Below are 17,960 nucleotides of genomic sequence, written 5' to 3' on the forward strand. Positions count from 1 at the left end.
TCTCTAGTCTAGTGTGGATCCAGCTCTCTAGTCTAGTATGGATCCAGCTCTCTAGTCTAGTATGGATCCAGCTCTCTAGTCTAGTATGGATCGGTAGGTAGGGCGTTTCCAAAATGGAACCTCTCTGTTCTGTGTAGTGCACTCGTTGAGACCAGATACAGTTATCATCTAGACCAGTTGTTCCCAAGCAGGGGGTACTCGGATCTATGGGGGTACTTGGTCTATCTACACGGGTACTAGGATCCCTGGGGGTACTTGGTCTATCTATAGGGGGTACTAGGATCCCTGGGGGTTCTTGGCCTATCTACACGGGGTACTAGGATCTCTGGGGGTACTTGGTCTATCCTCAGGGTGCACTAGGATCCCTGGGGGTACTTGGTCTATCCTCAGGGGGTACTAGGATCCCTGGGGGTACTTGGTCTATCTACACGGGGTACTAGGATCTCTGGGTGTACTTGGTCTATCCTCAGGGTGTACTAGGATCCCTGGGGGTACTTTGTCTATCTACATGGGTACCAGGGTCCCTGGGGTACTTGGTCTATATACAGAGGGTACGAGGACCCCTGGGGGTACTTGGTCTATCTACACTGGTACTAGGATACCTGGGGGTACTTGGTCTATCTACACGGGTACTAGGATCCCTGGGGGTACTTGGTCTATCTACACGGGTACTAGGATACCTGGGGGTACTTGGTCTATCTACACGGGTACTAGGATACCTGGGGGTACTTGGTCTATCTACACGGGTACTAGGATCCCTGGGGGTACTTGGTCTATCTACACGGGTACTAGGATCCCTGGGGGTACTTGGTCTATCCTCAGGGGGTACTAGGATCCCTGGGGGTACTTGGTCTATCTACATGGGTACTAGGATCCCTGGGGGTACCTGGCCTATCCTCAGGGGGTACTAGGATCCCTGGGGGTACTTGGTCTATCTACACGGGTACTAGGATCCCTGGGGGTACTTGGTCTATCCTCAGGGGGTACTTGAAGACTCATGAGACCGTAGGGTTCCTGGTAAAATCCTCATGAGGGGGAACATCAGGGGTCCTCTGGGGCAGAGCAGAATTCAGTTGGTGGTACAGTAACCTCTGGTCTCGTCCATCCAGTGACCAATAGATGAGTTTTAACGACCACTTTGGATAAAAAGAGGTTTATTTATTTATGAGCTGTTTTTCCTTCTCCCCCAGCTGGGTGCAGAGTTTTGGCCACGAGGGTCTGGGGCTGCTGCTAGACATTCTGGAGAAGCTGCTCCACAAGAAACAGTAAGGACACACACACCACACCGTATGCTCACACACACACACACACACACACACACACACACGGCGGATGAACACGCAAACATACTGACTGCATTTACTCAATGTAGAAACATCACATGTTCAATACAAATGTTCATCTCATCTCTACTCCATTTCTCTCCCTCCCTCTCTCCCACGCACTCTCTCTCCCGCCTTTGTGCTCTCTCCTGCGCCCTCCCTCTCTCGCCTTTGTGCTCTCTCCTGCGCCCTCCCTCTCTCGCCTTTGTGCTCTCTCCTGCGCCCTCCCTCTCTCGCCTTTGTGCTCTCTCCTGCGCCCTCCCTCTCTCGCCTTTGTGCTCTCTCCTGCGCCCTCCCTCTCTCTCCTGCGCCCTCCCTCTCTCCTGCGCCCTCCCTCTCTCCTGCGCCCTCCCTCTCTCCTGCGCCCTCCCTCTCTCTCCTGCGCCCTCCCTCTCTCTCCTGCGCCCTCCCTCTCTCTCCTGCGCCCTCCCTCTCTCTCCTGCGCCCTCCCTCTCTCTCCCGCGCCCTCCCTCTCTCTCCTGCGCCCCTCCTCTCTCTCTCTCTCCTGCGCCTCTCCTCTCTCTCCTGCGCCCTTCCTCTCTCTCCTGCGCCTCTCTCCTCTCTCTCCTGCGCCTCTCCTCTCTCTCTCGCCCTCCTCTCTCTCCTGCGCCTTCCTCTCTCTCCTGCGCCCTTCCTCTCTCTCTCCTGCGCCCTCCCTCTCTCTCCTGCGCCCTCCTCTCTCTCCTGCGCCCTCCTCTCTCTCCTGCGCCCTCCCTCTCTCTCCTGCTCCTCTCTCTCCCGCCCTCCCTCTCTCTCCTGCGCCCTCCCTCTCTCTCTACTGCGCCTCCTCTCTCTCCTCTCTTCCTCTCTCTCTACCTCTCTTCCTCTCTCTCTACCCCTCTCTCTACCTCTCTCTCTCTCCTCTCTCTCTCTCTACCTCTCTCTCTACCCTCTCTCTCTCTCTCTCTCTCTCTCTCTCCTCTCTCTCTCTCCTCTCTCTCTACCCCTCTCTCTACCCCTCTCTCTACCCCTCTCTCTACATCTCTCTCTACCTCTCTCTCTACCCCTCTCTCTACCCCTCTCTCTACCTCTCTCTACCTCTCTCTACCTCTCTCTCTCTCTTTCTCTCTCTACCTCGCTCTACCTCTCTCTACCTCTCTCTACCTCCCTCTCTCTCTTCCTCTCTCTACCTCAAGAAGCTACCTCTCTCTGTTGTCTACCTCCCTCTCCAGGATTAACCTGACAAGAAGCTCTCTCTCTACTCTCAATTCAATTCAAGGGGCTTTATTGGCATGGGAAACATGTGTTAACATTGCCAAAGCAAGTGATGACTCTGTCTGTTGTCTCTGTAGCCAGGATTAACCTGACAAGAAGCTACTCTCTCTGTCTGTTGTCTCTGTAGCCAGGATAAACCTGACAAGAAGCTACTCTCTCTGTCTGTTGTCTCTGTAGCCAGGATAAACCTGACAAGAAGCTACTCTCTCTGTCTGTTGTCTCTGTAGCCAGGATAAACCTGACAAGAAGCTACTCTCTCTGTCTGTTGTCTCTGTAGCCAGGATAAACCTGACAAGAAGCTACTCTCTCTGTCTGTTGTCTCTGTAGCCAGGATAAACCTGACAAGAAGCTACTCTCTCTGTCTGTTGTCTCTGTAGCCAGGATAAACCTGACAAGAAGAGCCAGCATAAAGTCATCCAGTGCCTCAAAGCCTTCATGAACAACAAGGTAATGTAGCCAATCCTTCATGCACAACAAGGTAATGTAGTTAATCCTTCATGAACAACAAGGTAATGTAGTTAATCTCCTTCATGAACAACAAGGTAATGTAGTTAATCCTTCATGAACAACAAGGTAATGTAGTTAATCCTTCATGAACAACAAGGTAATGTAGTTAATCCTTCATGAACAACAAGGTAATGTAGTTAATCCTTCATGAACAACAAGGTAATGTAGTTAATCCTTCATGAACAACAAGGTAATGTAGTTAATCCTTCATGAACAACAAGGTAATGTCTGGGAGAGGAGGAATGTGTGGGAATGTGTCTGAATGCTGAATTGGTTCTGGTACTTCCTGTCCCACTGCTGAATTGGTTCTGGTACTTCCTGTCCCACTGCTGAATTGGTTCTGGTACTTCCTGTCCCACTGCTGAATTGGTTCTGGTACTTCCTGTCCCACTGCTGAATTGGTTCTGGTACTTCCTGTCCCACTGCTGAATTGGTTCTGGTACTTCCTGTCCCTTCCGGGAGAGGAGGAATGTGTCCCTCTGCTGAATTGGTTCTGGTACTTCCTGTCCCTTCCGGGAGAGGAGGAATGTGTCCCTCTGCTGAATTGGTTCTGGTACTTCCTGTCCCTCCTGGGAGAGGAGGAATGTGTCCCTCTGCTGAATTGGTTCTGGTACTTCCTGTCCCTTCTGGGAGAGGAGGAATGTGTCCCTCTGCTGAATTGGTTCTGGTACTTCCTGTCCCTCTGCTGAATTGGTTCTGGTACTTCCTGTCCCTTCTGGGAGAGGAGGAATGTGTCCCTCTGCTGAATTGGTTCTGGTACTTCCTGTCCCTCTGCTGAATTGGTTCTGGTACTTCCTGTCCCACTGCTGAATTGGTTCTGGTACTTCCTGTCCCACTGCTGAATTGGTTCTGGTACTTCCTGTCCCTTCTGGGAGTATTCAGACCCTTTGACTTATTCCACGTTTTGTTGTTTAAAACCTACATTCAAAATGGCTTAAATAAAATAAAATAAAATATCTCACCCATCTATACACAATACACCATAGTAACAAAGTGAAAACACATTTCTAGGTAAATGTTCGCACATTTATTGAACATGAAAGACAGGAAGTGCTTTTACGTAAAGTATTCACACCCCTGAGTCGATACGTTGTGGAAACACATTCGGCAGCGATTTGCCTCTTTCTGGGTCAAGTCTTTTTGAGATGTTTTCACACCTGGTTAATGCAACGTTCTTTAAAAAAAAAAAGAATTCTTCCAGCTCTGTGAAATGGGCGGTTGTTCGTTGCTAGGCAACCGTGTTCAGGTTTGGCCACAGATTTTCAAGTAGATTCACAGTGGGTTCAGAAAGTATTCAGACCCCTTGATTTTTTTCCCACATTTTGTTACGTTACAGCCTTATTCTAAAATTGATTAAATTGATTTTTTTTCCCCCTCATCAATCTACACACAATTCCTCATAATGAATGTAAAAATAGGTTTTTAGAATTGTTTTGCTAATTTATTAAGAATTTAATACAAAATATCACATTGACATAAGTATTCAGACCCTTTACATTCAGAGACTTGTCCCGAAGCCACTCCTGCGTTGTCTTGGCTGGGTGCTTAGGGTCGTTGTCCTGTTGGAAGGTGACCCTTCACCCCAGTCTGAGGTCCTGAGCGCAGTGGAGCAGGTTTTCATTAAGGATCTCTGTTCTTTGCTCCTTTCATCTTTACCTCCATCATGACCAGTCTCCCAGTTCCCCACAGCATGATGCTGCCACCACCATGCTTCACCGTAGGGATGTTGCCAGGTTTCCTTCATCCTGACTAGTCTCCCAGTTCCCCACGGCATGATGCTGCCACCACCATGCTTCACCGTAGGGATGTTGCCAGGTTTCCTTCATCCTGACTAGTCTCCCAGTTCCCCACGGCATGATGCTGCCACCACCATGCATGCTTCATGCCACCGTAGTAGGGATGATGCTGCCAGGTTTCCTTCCTTCATCCTGACTAGTCTCCCAGTCCCCACGGCATGATGCTGCCACCACCATGCCATGCCAGGTTTCATCCTGACCAGTCTCCCAGTTCCCCACGGCATGATGCTGCCACCACCATGCTTCACCGTAGGGATGTTGCCAGGTTTCCTTCATCCTGACTAGTCTCCCAGTCCCCCACAGCATGATGCTGCCACCACCATGCTTCACCGTAGGGATGTTGCCAGATTTCCTTCATCCTGACTAGTCTCCCAGTCCAAACACAGCATGATGCTGCCACCACCATGCTTCACCGTAGGGATGTTGCCAGGTTTCCTTCATCCTGACTAGTCTCCCAGTCCCACACAGCATGATGCTGCCACCACCATGCTTCACGACAAAAGGTCAACCTGGACGAGAGTCATGGCGACAAAAGGTCAACCTGGACGAGAGTCATGGACGACAAAAGGTCAACCTGGACGAGAGTCATGACGACAAAAGGTCAACCTGGACGAGAGTCATGACGAAAAAAGGTCAACCTGGACGAGAGTCATGACGACCAAGACGTCAACCTGGACGAGAGTCATGACGACCAAGACGTCAACCTGGACGAGAGTCATGACGACCAAGACGTCAACCTGGACGAGAGTCATGACGACCAAGACGTCAACCTGGACGAGAGTCATGACGACCAAGACGTCAACCTGGACGAGAGTCATGACGACCAAGACGTCAACCTGGACGAGAGTCATGACGACCAAAACGTCAACCTGGACGAGAGTCACGGCGTCGCCCTGGACGAGAGTCACGGCGTCTCCCTGGACGAGAGTCACGGCGTCGCCCTGGACGAGAGTCACGGCGTCGCCCTGGACGAGAGTCACGGCGTCGCCCTGGACGAGAGTCACGGCGTCGCCCTGGACGAGTCACGTCGCCCTGTCGCCGCCCTGGACGAGTCACGGCGTCGCCCTGGACGAGAGTCACGGCGTCGCCCTGGACGAGAGTCACGGCGTCGCCCTGGACGAGAGTCACGGCGTCGCCCTGGACGAGAGTCACGGCGTCGCCCTGGACGAGAGTCACGGCGTCGCCCTGGACGAGAGTCACGGCGTCGCCCTGGACGAGAGTCACGGCGACCAAGACATCGGCCTGGGCGGGAGTCACGACGTCGGCCTGGACGGGAGTCACGACGTCGCCCTGGACGGGAGTCACGACGTCGCCCTGGACGGGAGTCACGACGTCGCCCTGGACGGGAGTCACGACGTCGCCCTGGGCGGGAGTCACGACGTCGCCCTGGACGAGAGTCACGACGACAAATGACAACCTGCGTATTTTATTCCTCTTCTTTTACTATTTTAATTGTATTTTATATATTTTTAACTCTATCGTTGGAAAGTATTTTGCGGTAAAGTCAAGACCCGTCGTCTTTTAGCGCATGTGACAGATGAAACTGGATTTGATTTGTTTTATTGGAAACGTGTGTAGCCTGAATGTCTTGACTTTAAATGATCATAAATGCCGTTTTGGGATGCAGCCCGCCCTCAGCCTCTCGGGGAGGAGGTGTCGTTGTGTGGAGCTGAGCCCCAGTGGAGCTCGTCTGGCACACCACTCCTCCTCTCGTTGTAAGGTCTTGTGTAATCCTGTTGCCACAACAGGTGCCAAGCGCCTCTTTTACCCAGCGGCACTGACTCACAGACCTTGCCCTCGCCTCCTGCTGCATCTTGGGATACGTCTCGCCCACAGCGCCTGCGGATGCTGCCAGACAGGTGTTCCAAACCAGCTGTCGGTGCCTTTCCCCCTCCCTCCCTTCCTCCTCCGCTCCCTCTTCCTCCTTCCCTCTCTTCCTCCTCCCCTCCCTCTTCCTCCATCCCTCCCTCCCCTCCTTCCCTCTTTGCCTCCCCTCTTCCTCCTCCTTCCCTCCCTCTCTTCCTTCCTCCCTCCCTCCCTCCCTCTCTTCCTTCCTCCCTCCCTCCTTCTCTTCCTTCCTCCCTCCCTCCTTCTCTTCCTCCTTCCCTCCCTCTCTTCCTCCTTCCCTCCCTCTCTTCCTTCCTCCCTCCTTCCTCCTTCTCTTCCTCCTTCTCTTCCTCCCCTCCCTCCCTCTTCCTCCTTCCCTCCCTCCCTCTCTCCCCCTCTCCTCCCTCCCTCTCTCCCCCTCCCTCCCCCCCTCTCCTCCCTCCCTCTCTCCCCCTCCCCTCCCTCCCTCTCTCCCCCCTCCCCTCTTCCTCCCTGCTTCCCTCCTCCTCCCTCCCTTCCTCCTCCTCCTCCTCCCTCCCCTCCTCCTCCTCCTCCTCATCCTCCTCCCCTCCTCCTTCCCTCAGTCTCTTTCTCTTCTCCTCTTGTAGTTAGCGTTATAATTCAGTTGATTAACTACATCAGTCTGACTCCAGTATTATGTGAGTTGATACTGATGAATGTAGCTTGAGAGTCTACGCGTCAAAACACTCGGGAATTCTCTCAAATTACATCGGAGAGGCGGCTTATAATAGAAAAAATAACATTAAATTCTCTGGCTACAGTTCTGGTTGGACGTTCCTGCGATCAGCTTGAGACGTCTGTGGCATTGGGTTATGTGATGAAACCGCCCATTTTACAGTGTGTGTAATGATCATTCTGTTTAATCTTGATATGTCAGGTGGATGTAATATCTTGGCTAAGGAGAAATGCTCACTAACAGGAATGCCAACAGAAATCGGGCATTTTCAGTTTTTTCTGCATGTGGAACATTTCTGGGATATTTTATTTCAGCTCGTGAAACATGGGACTCTTTACATGTTGCGTTTATATTTTTGTTCTTATGGAAAAAGCCGTTTTGAATCAACAGGCCGGGCTGGCGTCTGCAACTGGCCAGACGCGAGTAGCACCTCTGTGTTCCACTACAGTCTCTTTCTCGCTAAATGAAACGAGGAGGAACATGTGTTGACCTTCTCTCCTTCCCTCCCCTCCTTCCCTTCATCCCTTCTCTCCTTCCCTTCATCCCTTCTCTCCTTCCCTTCATCCCTTCTCTCCTTCCCTTCATCTTTTCTCTCCTTCCCTTCATCCCTTCTCTCATTCCCTTCATCCCTTCTCTCCTTCCCTTCATCCCTTCTCTCCTTCCCTTCATCCCTTCTCTCCTTCCCTTCATCCCTTCTCTCCTTCCCTTCATCCCTTCTCTCCTTCCCTTCATCCCTTCTCTCCTTCCCTTCATCCCTTCATCCCTTCCCTTCATCCCTTCATCCCTTCTCTCCTTCTCTCCTTCCCTTCATCCCTTCATCCCTTCTCTCCTTCCCTTCATCCCTTCTCTCCTTCCCCTCCCTTCTCTCCTTCCCTTCATCCCTTCTCTCCTTCCCTTCATCCATCCCTTCTCTCCTTCCCTTCATCCCTCCCGTCTCTCCTTCCCGTCTCTCCTTCCCGTCTCTCATCCCTTCTCTCCTTCCCGTCTCTCATCCCTTCTCTCCTTCCCGTCTCTTCATCCCTTCTCTCCTTCCCGTCTCTTCATCCCTTCTCTCCTTCCCTTCATCCCTCCCTTCTCTCCTTCCCTCCCTTCTCTCCTTCCCTCCCTTCTCTCCCTCCCTTCTCTCCTTCCCTTCTCTCTCCCCTCCCTTCTCTCCTCTCCTCCCCTCCCCTCCCTTCTCTTCTCCCCTCCCTTCCCTTCATCCCACCCCTCCCTTCTCTCCTCCCTTCCCTTCATCCCACCCCTCCCTTCTCTTCATCCCACCCCTCCCTTCTCTCCTCCCTTCTCTCCTCCCTTCTCTCCTCCCTTCTCTCTCTCCCATCCCTTCTCTCATCCCTTCTCTCCTCCTTTCTCTCCTTCCCATCCCATCCCTTATTTCCTTCCCTTCTCTCCTTCCCTTCTCTCCTTCTCTCCTTCCCTTCTCTCCTTCTCTCCTCCCATCCCTTCTCTCCTTCCCGTCTCTCCTTCCCATCCCATCCCTTATTTCCTTCCCTTCACTCCTTCTCTCCTTCCCTTCTCTCCTTCTCTCCTCCCATCCCTTCTCTCCTTCCCGTCTCTCCTTCCCATCCCATCCCTTCTCTCCTTCCCATCTCTCCTTCCCATCCCATCCCTTCTCTCCTTCCCTTCTCTCCTTCCCGTCTCTCCTTCCCATCCCTTCTCTCCTTCCCTTCTCTCCTTCCCGTCTCTCCTTCCCATCCCATCCCTCTCCTTCCCTTCTCTCCTTCCCGTCTCTCCTTCCCATCCCATCCCTTCTCTCCTTCCCTTCTCTCCTTCCCGTCTCTCATTCCCATCCCTTCTCTCCTTCCCATCTCTCCTTCCCATCCCATCCCTTCTCTCCTTCCCGTCTCTCCTTCCCATCCCATCCCTTCTCTCCTTCCCTTCTCTCCTTCCCATCCCATCCCTTCTCTCCTTCCCTTCTCTCCTTCCCGTCTCTCCTTCCCATCCCATCCCTTCTCTCCTTCCCATCCCTTCTCTCCTTCCCTTCTCTCCTTCCCGTCTCTCCTTCCCATCCCATCCCTTCTCTCCTTCCCGTCTCTCCTTCCCATCCCATCCCTTCTCTCCTTCCCATCCCATCCCTTCTCTCCTTCCCTTCTCTCCTTCCCGTCTCTCCTTCCCATCCCATCCCTTCTCTCCTTCCCTTCTCTCCTTCCCGTCTCTCCTTCCCATCCCATCCCGTCTCTCCTTCCCATCCCTTCCCGTCTCTCCTTCCCATCCCATCCCTTCTCCCTTCCCGTCTCTCCTTCCCGTCTCTCCTTCCCATCCCTCCTTCCCATCCCTTCTCCTTCCCTTCTCTCCTTCCCGTCTCTCCTTCCCATCCCTTCTCTCCTTCCCGTCTCTCCTTCCCGTCTCTCCTCCCATCCCTTCTCTCCTTCCCTTCTCTCCTTCCCGTCTCTCCTTCCCGTCTCTCCTTCCCGTCTCTCCTTCCCGTCTCTCCTTCCCGTCTCTCCTTCCCGTCTCTCCTTCCCGTCTCTCCTTCCCGTCTCTCCTTCCCTTCTCTCCTTCCGTCTCTCCTTCCCTTCTCTCCTTCCCTCTCTCCTTCCCTTCTCTCCTTCCCTTCTCCCCTCCACCCCTCCTCCCTTCTCTCCTCCCTTCTCCCCTCCCCTCCCTTCTCTCCTCCCTTCTCTCTCCTCCCTTCTCCCCTCCCCTCCCTTCTCTCCTCCCTTCTCCCTTCTCCCCTCCCCTCCCCTCCAAATGAAGACAGTAGGAAACAGAGGGATGTGTTTTCTCTTGTTACCAGGCCTCTGCCTCGCTGTGCTGCCCAGACCAAACACACTGTTACTCCCCTCCCTCCCCTCCTCCCCCTCCCTCCCTCCCCTCCTCTCCCCTCCCCTCCCTTCCCCTCCCTCCCTTCCCCTCCCTTCCCTTCCCTCCCTTCCCTCCCTTCCCTCCCCTCCTCTCCCTCCTCCTCCCCTCCTCTCCCCTCCCTTCCCTTCCCTCCCCTCCTCTCCCACCTCCCTTCCCTCCCCTCCTCTCCCACCTCCCCTCCCTTCCTCCCCTCCCCACCTTCCCTCCCCTCCCACCTCCCTCCCCTCCCCTCCCACCTCCCCTCCCCTCCCCTCCAAATGAAGACAGTAGGAAACAGAGGGATGTGTTTTCTCTTGTTACCAGGCCTCTGCCTCGCTGTGCTGCCCAGACCAAACACACTGTTACTCCCCTCCCCTCCCCCCCCTCCCCCTCCCCTCCCCCCCCCCCTCCCCTCCCCTCCCCTCCCCCCCTCCCCTCCCTCCCCCTCCCCACCTCTCCCCTCCCCTCCCCCCTCTCCCCCCCTCTCCCCTCCCCCTCCCCCTCCCCACCTCTCCCCTCCCCTCCCCCCTCCCCTCCCCACCTCTCCCCTCCCCCCTCTCCCTCCCCTCCCCTCCAAATGAAGACAGTAGGAAACAGAGGGATGTGTTTTCTCTTGTTACCAGGCCTCTGCCTAGCTGTGCTGCCCAGACCAAACACACTGTTACTCCCCTCCCCTCCCTCCCCTCCTCCCTCCCCTCCCCCTCCCCTCCCTCCCCCTCCCCTCCCCTCCCCACCTCCCCCTCCCCCCTCTCCCCTCCCCACCTCCCTCCCCTCCCCCCTCCCCCTCCCCTCCCCTCCCCCCTCCCCAGACCAGCAATGTTTTTAATTGTTTTCTTTATCAACAACAACAAAAGGAAGTCTGGCAACACAATTCGATCCACATTCTCTAAGATGGGCTTTTAATTAATCATTGTGGGCAAATTAAGACTTCCTGAAATAATAAAACACTTCACATTTACGAATATGCTAATTCGAAACTAACTTGAAACTATATTTTTTGATATGTTGTGTTTGTCTTGAATCCTCGGGAGTATTGTGAGAGTAGGAGAGTGGAGTGTCTGAGCCCTGGGAGTATTGTGAGAGTAGGAGAGTGGAGTGTCTGAGCCCAGGGAGTATTGTGAGAGTAGGAGAGTGGAGTGTCTGAGCCCAGGGAGTATTGTGAGAGTAGGAGAGTGGAGTGTCTGAGCCCAGGGAGAGTGAGTTGGAGTGAGCCCAGTAGGAGAGTGGAGTGGAGTGTCTGAGCCCAGGGAGTAGGAGAGTAGGAGAGTGGAGTGTCTGAGCCCAGGGAGTATTGTGAGAGTAGGAGAGTGGAGTGTCTGAGCCCAGGGAGTATTGTGAGAGTAGGAGGAGTGGAGTGTCTGAGCCCAGGGAGTATTGTGAGAGTAGGAGAGTGGAGTGTCTGAGCCCAGGGAGTATTGTGAGAGTAGGAGAGTGGAGTGTCTGAGCCCAGGGAGTATTGTGAGAGTAGGAGAGTGGAGTGTCTGAGCCCAGGGAGTATTGTGAGAGTAGGAGAGTGGAGTGTCTGAGCCCAGGGAGTATTGTGAGAGTAGGAGAGTGGAGTGTCTGAGCCCAGGGAGTATTGTGAGAGTAGGAGAGTGGAGTGTCTGAGCCCAGGGAGTATTGTGAGCCCAGTAGGAGAGTGGAGTGTCTGAGCCCAGGAGTATTGTGAGAGTAGGAGAGTGGAGTGTCTGAGCCCAGGGAGTATTGTGAGAGTAGGAGAGTGGGAGTGTCTGAGCCCAGGGAGTATTGTGAGAGTAGGAGAGTGGAGTGTCTGAGCCCAGGGAGTATTGTGAGAGTAGGAGGTGGAGTGTCTGAGCCCAGGGAGTATTGTGAGAGTAGGAGAGTGGAGTGTCCCCAGGAGTATTGTGAGAGTAGGAGAGTGGAGTGTCTGAGCCCAGGGAGTATTGTGAGAGTAGGAGAGTGGAGTGTCTGAGCCCAGGGAGTATTGCCAGAGGGAGAGTGGAGTGTCTGAGCCAGGGAGTAGGAGAGTGGAGAGTGGAGTGTCTGAGCCCAGGGGTATTGTGAGAGCCGGAGTGTCTGAGCCCACAGGGCATATGGTCATACTGGTTAATAAACGCTTCTCACTTAAAGATGGTGTGGATTCACAGCTGTCATTACCCCCCTACACACACACACACTCACACTCACACTCACACACACACACACACACACACACACACACACACACACACACACACACACACACACACACACTCACACACACACTCACACTCACACTCTCACACACACACACTCTCACACACACACACACACACACTCACACACTCTCACTCTCACACTCACACACTCACACTCTCACTCTCACTCACACACTCTCACACACACACACACACTCACTCACTCTCACACACACACACACTCTCACACACACACACACTCACTCACTCTCACACACACACACACTCTCACACACACACACACTCACTCACTCTCACACTCACACTCTCACACACACTCACACTCACACACACACACTCACACGCTCACACACACACACACTCACACTCACACACACTCACACTCACACTCTCACACACACACACACTCTCACACACACACACACACTCACACTCACACACACACACACACACACACTCACACTCTCACACACACACACACACACACACTCACACTCACACTCTCACACACTCACGCTCACACGCACTCACGCTCACACACTCACACACTCAACTCACACACTCACTCACTCACTCACTCACTCACTCACTCACTCACTCACTCACTCACTCACTCATACACACACCAATCCTCAGTGGTCCTCAAGCTCATTCCTAACACGCAGCCTGCCGATCGGACTGACACCTCTAACTGTGAAGGGCAGGGAACACGCAGCCTGCCGATCGGACTGACACCTCTAACTGTGAAGGGCAGGGAACACGCGGCCTGCCGATCGGACTGACACCTCTAACTGTGAAGTGCAGGGAACACACAGCCTGCCGATCGGACTGACACCTCTAACTGTGAAGGGCAGGGAACACGCGGCCTGCCGATCGGACTGACACCTCTAACTGTGAAGGGCAGGGAACACGCGGCCTGCCGATCGGACTGACACCTCTAACTGTGAAGGGCAGGGAACACGCGGCCTGCCGATCGGACTGACACCTCTAACTGTGAAGGGCAGGGAACACGCGGCCTGCCGATCGGACTGACACCTCTAACTGTGAAGGGCAGGGAACACGCGGCCTGCCGATCGGACTGACACCTCTAACTGTGAAGGGCAGGGAACACGCGGCCTGCCGATCGGACTGACACCTCTAACTGTGAAGGGCAGGAACACGCGGCCTGCCGATCGGACTGACACCTCTAACTGTGAAGGGCAGGAACACGCGGCCTGCCGATCGGACTGACACCTCTAACTGTGAAGGGCAGGGAACACGCGGCCTGCCGATCGGACTGACACCTCTAACTGTGAAGGGCAGGGAACACGCGGCCTGCCGATCGGACTGACACCTCTAACTGTGAAGGGCAGGGAACACGCGGCCTGCCGATCGGACTGACACCTCTAACTGTGAAGGGCAGGGAACACGCAGCCTGCCGATCGGACTGACACCTCTAACTGTGAAGGGCAGGGAACACGATACATATTCAATATGTTGACCTTCACTGTTGAGGAATAACATGAGACGATACAATATACACAAGACTGTTACAAAATCAGTTACAGCACGCACACACACACACACACACACACACACACACACACACACACACAATAAAAAAGGTGTTTATTCTGTTCTGTTTCTCAGTCTTAATGATGTCTTCACAGACAGCTTCTGTTGCTGTGTTGGGATGTTATAACCAGTCTGACTGTTCTCCAGGCTATGAGAGGTCATCAGGAGAGAGAAACAGTCGTTCTCGTGTTGTTACCCTGTTCTCCAGGCTATGAGAGGTCATCAGGAGAGAGAAACAGTCGTCCTCGTGTTGTCTGACTGTTCTCCAGGCTATGAGACGTCATCAGGAGAGAGAAACAGTCGTTCTCGTGTTGTTACCCTGTTCTCCAGGCTATGAGACGTCATCAGGAGAGAGAAACAGTCGTTCTCGTGTTGTTACCCTGTTCTCCAGGCTATGAGACGTCATCAGGAGAGAGAAACAGACGTCCTCGTGTTGTTACCCTGTTCTCCAGGCTATGAGACGTCATCAGGAGAGAGAAACAGTCGTTCTCGTGTTGTTACCCTGTTCTCCAGGCTATATCATTGGGGGGGCCTAGTTTGCCTTTTTACCCAGATACCGCTGGGAAATAATGAACTTTTATCTCGGAAACCGTTTCAAGTTGGGTTGTTTTCTTTGAGAAATACCTTTAATGCCCCCGTACAGTAGACCTGTGTGGGTGGCGATGTCTTTACATTCCAGTTTTAATGATGGCTGTGTTATCAGCTGTGTTTTAGTGATGGCTGTGTTATGTATGGTTCTAATATGGTTCTAGTATGGTTTGGAGAGTCTGTCTAACATGTTGTCTGGTTCTAGTATGGTTCTAGTATGGTTTGGAGAGTCTGTCTAACATGTTGTCTGGTTCTAGTATGGTTTGGAGAGTCTGTCTAACATGTTGTCTGGTTCTAGTATGGTTTGGAGAGTCTGTCTAACATGTTGTCTGGTTCTAGTATGGTTTGGAGAGTCTATCTAACATGTTGTCTGGTTCTAGTATGGTTCTAGTATGGTTCTAGTATGGTTTGGAGAGTCTATCTAACATGTTGCCTGGTTCTAGTATGGTTCTAGTATGGTTCCAGTATGGTTTGGAGCGTCTATCTAACGTGTTGTCTGGTTCTAGTATGGTTCTAGTATGGTTCTAGTATGGTTCTAGTATGGTTTGGAGCGTCTATCTAACATGTGATCTGTTGTCTGGTTCTAGTATGGTTCTAGTATGGTTTGGAGAGTCTATCTAACATGTTGTCTGGTTCTAGTATGGTTCTAGTATGGTTTGGAGAGTCTATCTAACATGTGATCTGTTGTCTGGTTCTAGTATGGTTCTAGTATGGTTTGGAGCGTCTATCTAACATGTTGTCTGGTTCTAGTATGGTTCTAGTATGGTTTGGAGCGTCTATCTAACGTGTGATCTGTTGTCTGGTTCTAGTATGGTTCTAGTATGGTTTGGAGCGTCTATCTAACATGTGATCTGTTGTCTGGTTCTAGTATGGTTCTAGTATGGTTTGGAGCGTCTATCTAACATGTTGTCTGGTTCTAGTATGGTTTGGAGCTTCTATCTAACGTGTGATCTGTTGTCTGGTTCTAGTATGGTTTGGAGCGTCTATCTAACGTGTGATCTGTTGTCTGGTTCTAGTATGGTTTGGAGCGTCTATCTAACGTGTGATCTGTTGTCTGGTTCTAGTATGGTTCTAGTATGGTTTGGAGCGTCTATCTAACGTGTAATCTGTTGTCTGGTTCTAGTATGGTTTGGAGCGTATCCTGTCAGAGGAGAAGTGTCTGTCCCTGTTGGCCCGAGCTATCGACCCCACCCAGCCCGCCATGATGACCGACGTGGTCAAGCTGCTGTCAGCCATCTGCATTGTGGGCGAGGAGAACACGTAGGTCCCCATCCCTGCTTCACTCTGCCCTCAACATGACTTCCTCTAGCTGTCCTCTGTTCTCCTTCACTCTGCCCTCAACATGACTTCCTCTAGCTGTCCTCTGTTCTCCTTCACTCTGCCCTCAACATGACTTCCTCTAGCTGTCCTCTGTTCTCCTTCACTCTGCCCTCAACATGACTTCCTCTAGCTGTCCTCTGTTCTCCTTCACTCTGCCCTCAACATGACTTCCTCTAGCTGTCCTCTGTTCTCCTTCACTCTGCCCTCAACATGACTTCCTCTAGCTGTTCTCCTCCATCACCCATGTTATCTATCCTCTGTTCTCCCTCATCACCCATGTTATCTATCCTCTGTTCTCCCTCATCACCCATGTTATCTATCCTCTGTTCTCCCTCATCACCCATGTTATCTATCCTCTGTTCTCCTCCACCACCCATGTTATCTATCCTCTGTTCTCCTCCACCACCCATGTTATCTATCCTCTGTTCTCCTCCATCTGTCCTCCATCACCCATGTTATCTATCCTCTGTTCTCCTCCATCACCCATGTTATCTATCCTCTGTTCTCCTCCATCACCCATGTTATCTATCCTCTGTTCTCCCTCATCACCCATGTTATCTATCCTCTGTTCTCCTCCATCACCCATGTTATTTATCCTCTGTTCTCCTCCATCACCCATGTTATCTATCCTCTGTTCTCGTCCATCACCCATGTTATCTATCCTCTGTTCTCCTCCATCACCCATGTTATCTATCCTCTGTTCTCCTCCATCTGTCCTCCATCACCCATGTTATCTATCTGTTCTCCTCCACCTGTCCTCCACCACCCATGTTATCTATCCTCTGTTCTCCTCCACCACCCATGTTATCTATCCTCTGTTCTCCTCCACCTGTCCTCCACCACCCATGTTATCTATCCTCTGTTCTCCATCTGTCCTCCATCACCCATGTTCTCCATCTCTCTCCTCTCCTGCTCATCTTCCTCTACCTGATGTACACGTGGTGGAGAACCAGCTAAATGGTAAAACTCATCCACAGCATCTGAGCAGCGAGTCCATGATCATTGACCTGTTTAAAGTCTGACTACAGTACAGTTGAACAGGGACGAGGCTGAGGGTCAGTTGGCAGAGAGCTGGAGTCGTAGACAGAAAGACAGTTGGCAGAGAGCTGGAGTCGTAGACAGAAAGACAGTTGGCAGAGAGCTGGAGTCGTAGACAGTTGGCAGAGAGCTGGAGTCGTAGACAGAAAGACAGTTGGCAGAGAGCTAGAGTTGTAGACAGAAAGACAGTTGGCAGAGAGCTGGAGTCGTAGACAGAAAGACAGTTGGCAGAGAGCTAGAGTCATAGACAGAAAGACAGTTGGCAGAGAGCTGGAGTCGTAGACAGAAAGACAGTTGGCAGAGAGCTAGAGTCATAGACAGAAAGACAGTTGGCAGAGAGCTGGAGTCGTAGACAGAAAGACAGTTGGCAGAGAGCTGGAGTCGTAGACAGAAAGACAGTTGGCAGAGAGCTAGAGTCATAGACAGAAAGACAGTTGGCAGAGAGCTGGAGTCATAGACAGAAAGACAGTTGGCAGAGAGCTGGAGTCGTAGACAGAAAGACAGTTGGCAGAGACCTGGAGTCATAGACAGTTGGCAGAGAGCTGGAGTCATAGACAGAAAGACAGTTGGCAGAGACCTAGAGTCATAGACAGTTGGCAGAGACCTAGAGTCATAGACAGTTGGCAGAGACCTAGAGTCATATACAGTTGGCAGAGACCTAGAGTCATAGACAGTTGGCAGAGACCTAGAGTCGTAGACAGATGGACAGATCCCCTAGGTGAATGCGTTCCAATCATTTGAGCCATTTGTGTGGCTGGTCATGCGTTTTGTTTTTCCCATTTAGTTTGGAGAAGGTCCTTGAAGCCGTCACCACAGCAGGAGAACACAGGGCCACGGAGAGGTTCAGTCCAATCGTAGAAGGACTCAGAGATCGCTCCGTCCAATTACAAGTAAGTGCAAAGGGGTCCTTACTCGCTGCTAGAACCGGGGTCCCAAATGGCATCCTGTTACCTATGTAGTGCACTGCTTTTGACCAGAGCCCTATGGGTCAAAGTAGTTCACTTTACACAGGGAATAAGGTGCCGTTTGGTCGGCTGCTGGAATCAGACACTCAGCGTTGTTGTTTTCAAAGCCAAAAAAGAAAAGATATGAGGAGGGAAATAGTATGAAACGATTCACAGGAACTATTCTAAATGTTGTGTACTATACAGAT

At 52.3% G+C, this 17,960-nt stretch overlaps 1 protein-coding gene across 1 annotated transcript in view; it reads left to right on the forward strand.

Moving 5' to 3' along the window:
• Positions 1-1,028: 1,028 nt before the first annotated feature.
• LOC135571030 (protein diaphanous homolog 3-like) overlaps positions 1,029-17,960 on the forward strand; it is a 51,940-nt gene continuing 35,008 nt past the window's right edge. The window contains exons 1-5 of the mRNA XM_065016844.1: positions 1,029-1,084; positions 1,191-1,265; positions 2,915-2,984; positions 15,573-15,709; positions 17,592-17,697. Of these exons, the coding sequence (XP_064872916.1) occupies positions 1,029-1,084; positions 1,191-1,265; positions 2,915-2,984; positions 15,573-15,709; positions 17,592-17,697 (444 nt within the window). The remainder of the gene's footprint in view (positions 1,085-1,190; positions 1,266-2,914; positions 2,985-15,572; positions 15,710-17,591; positions 17,698-17,960) is intronic.

Source organism: Oncorhynchus nerka, unplaced genomic scaffold, assembly GCF_034236695.1.
Source record: "Oncorhynchus nerka isolate Pitt River unplaced genomic scaffold, Oner_Uvic_2.0 unplaced_scaffold_844, whole genome shotgun sequence".
Lineage (NCBI taxonomy): Eukaryota > Metazoa > Chordata > Actinopteri > Salmoniformes > Salmonidae > Oncorhynchus > Oncorhynchus nerka.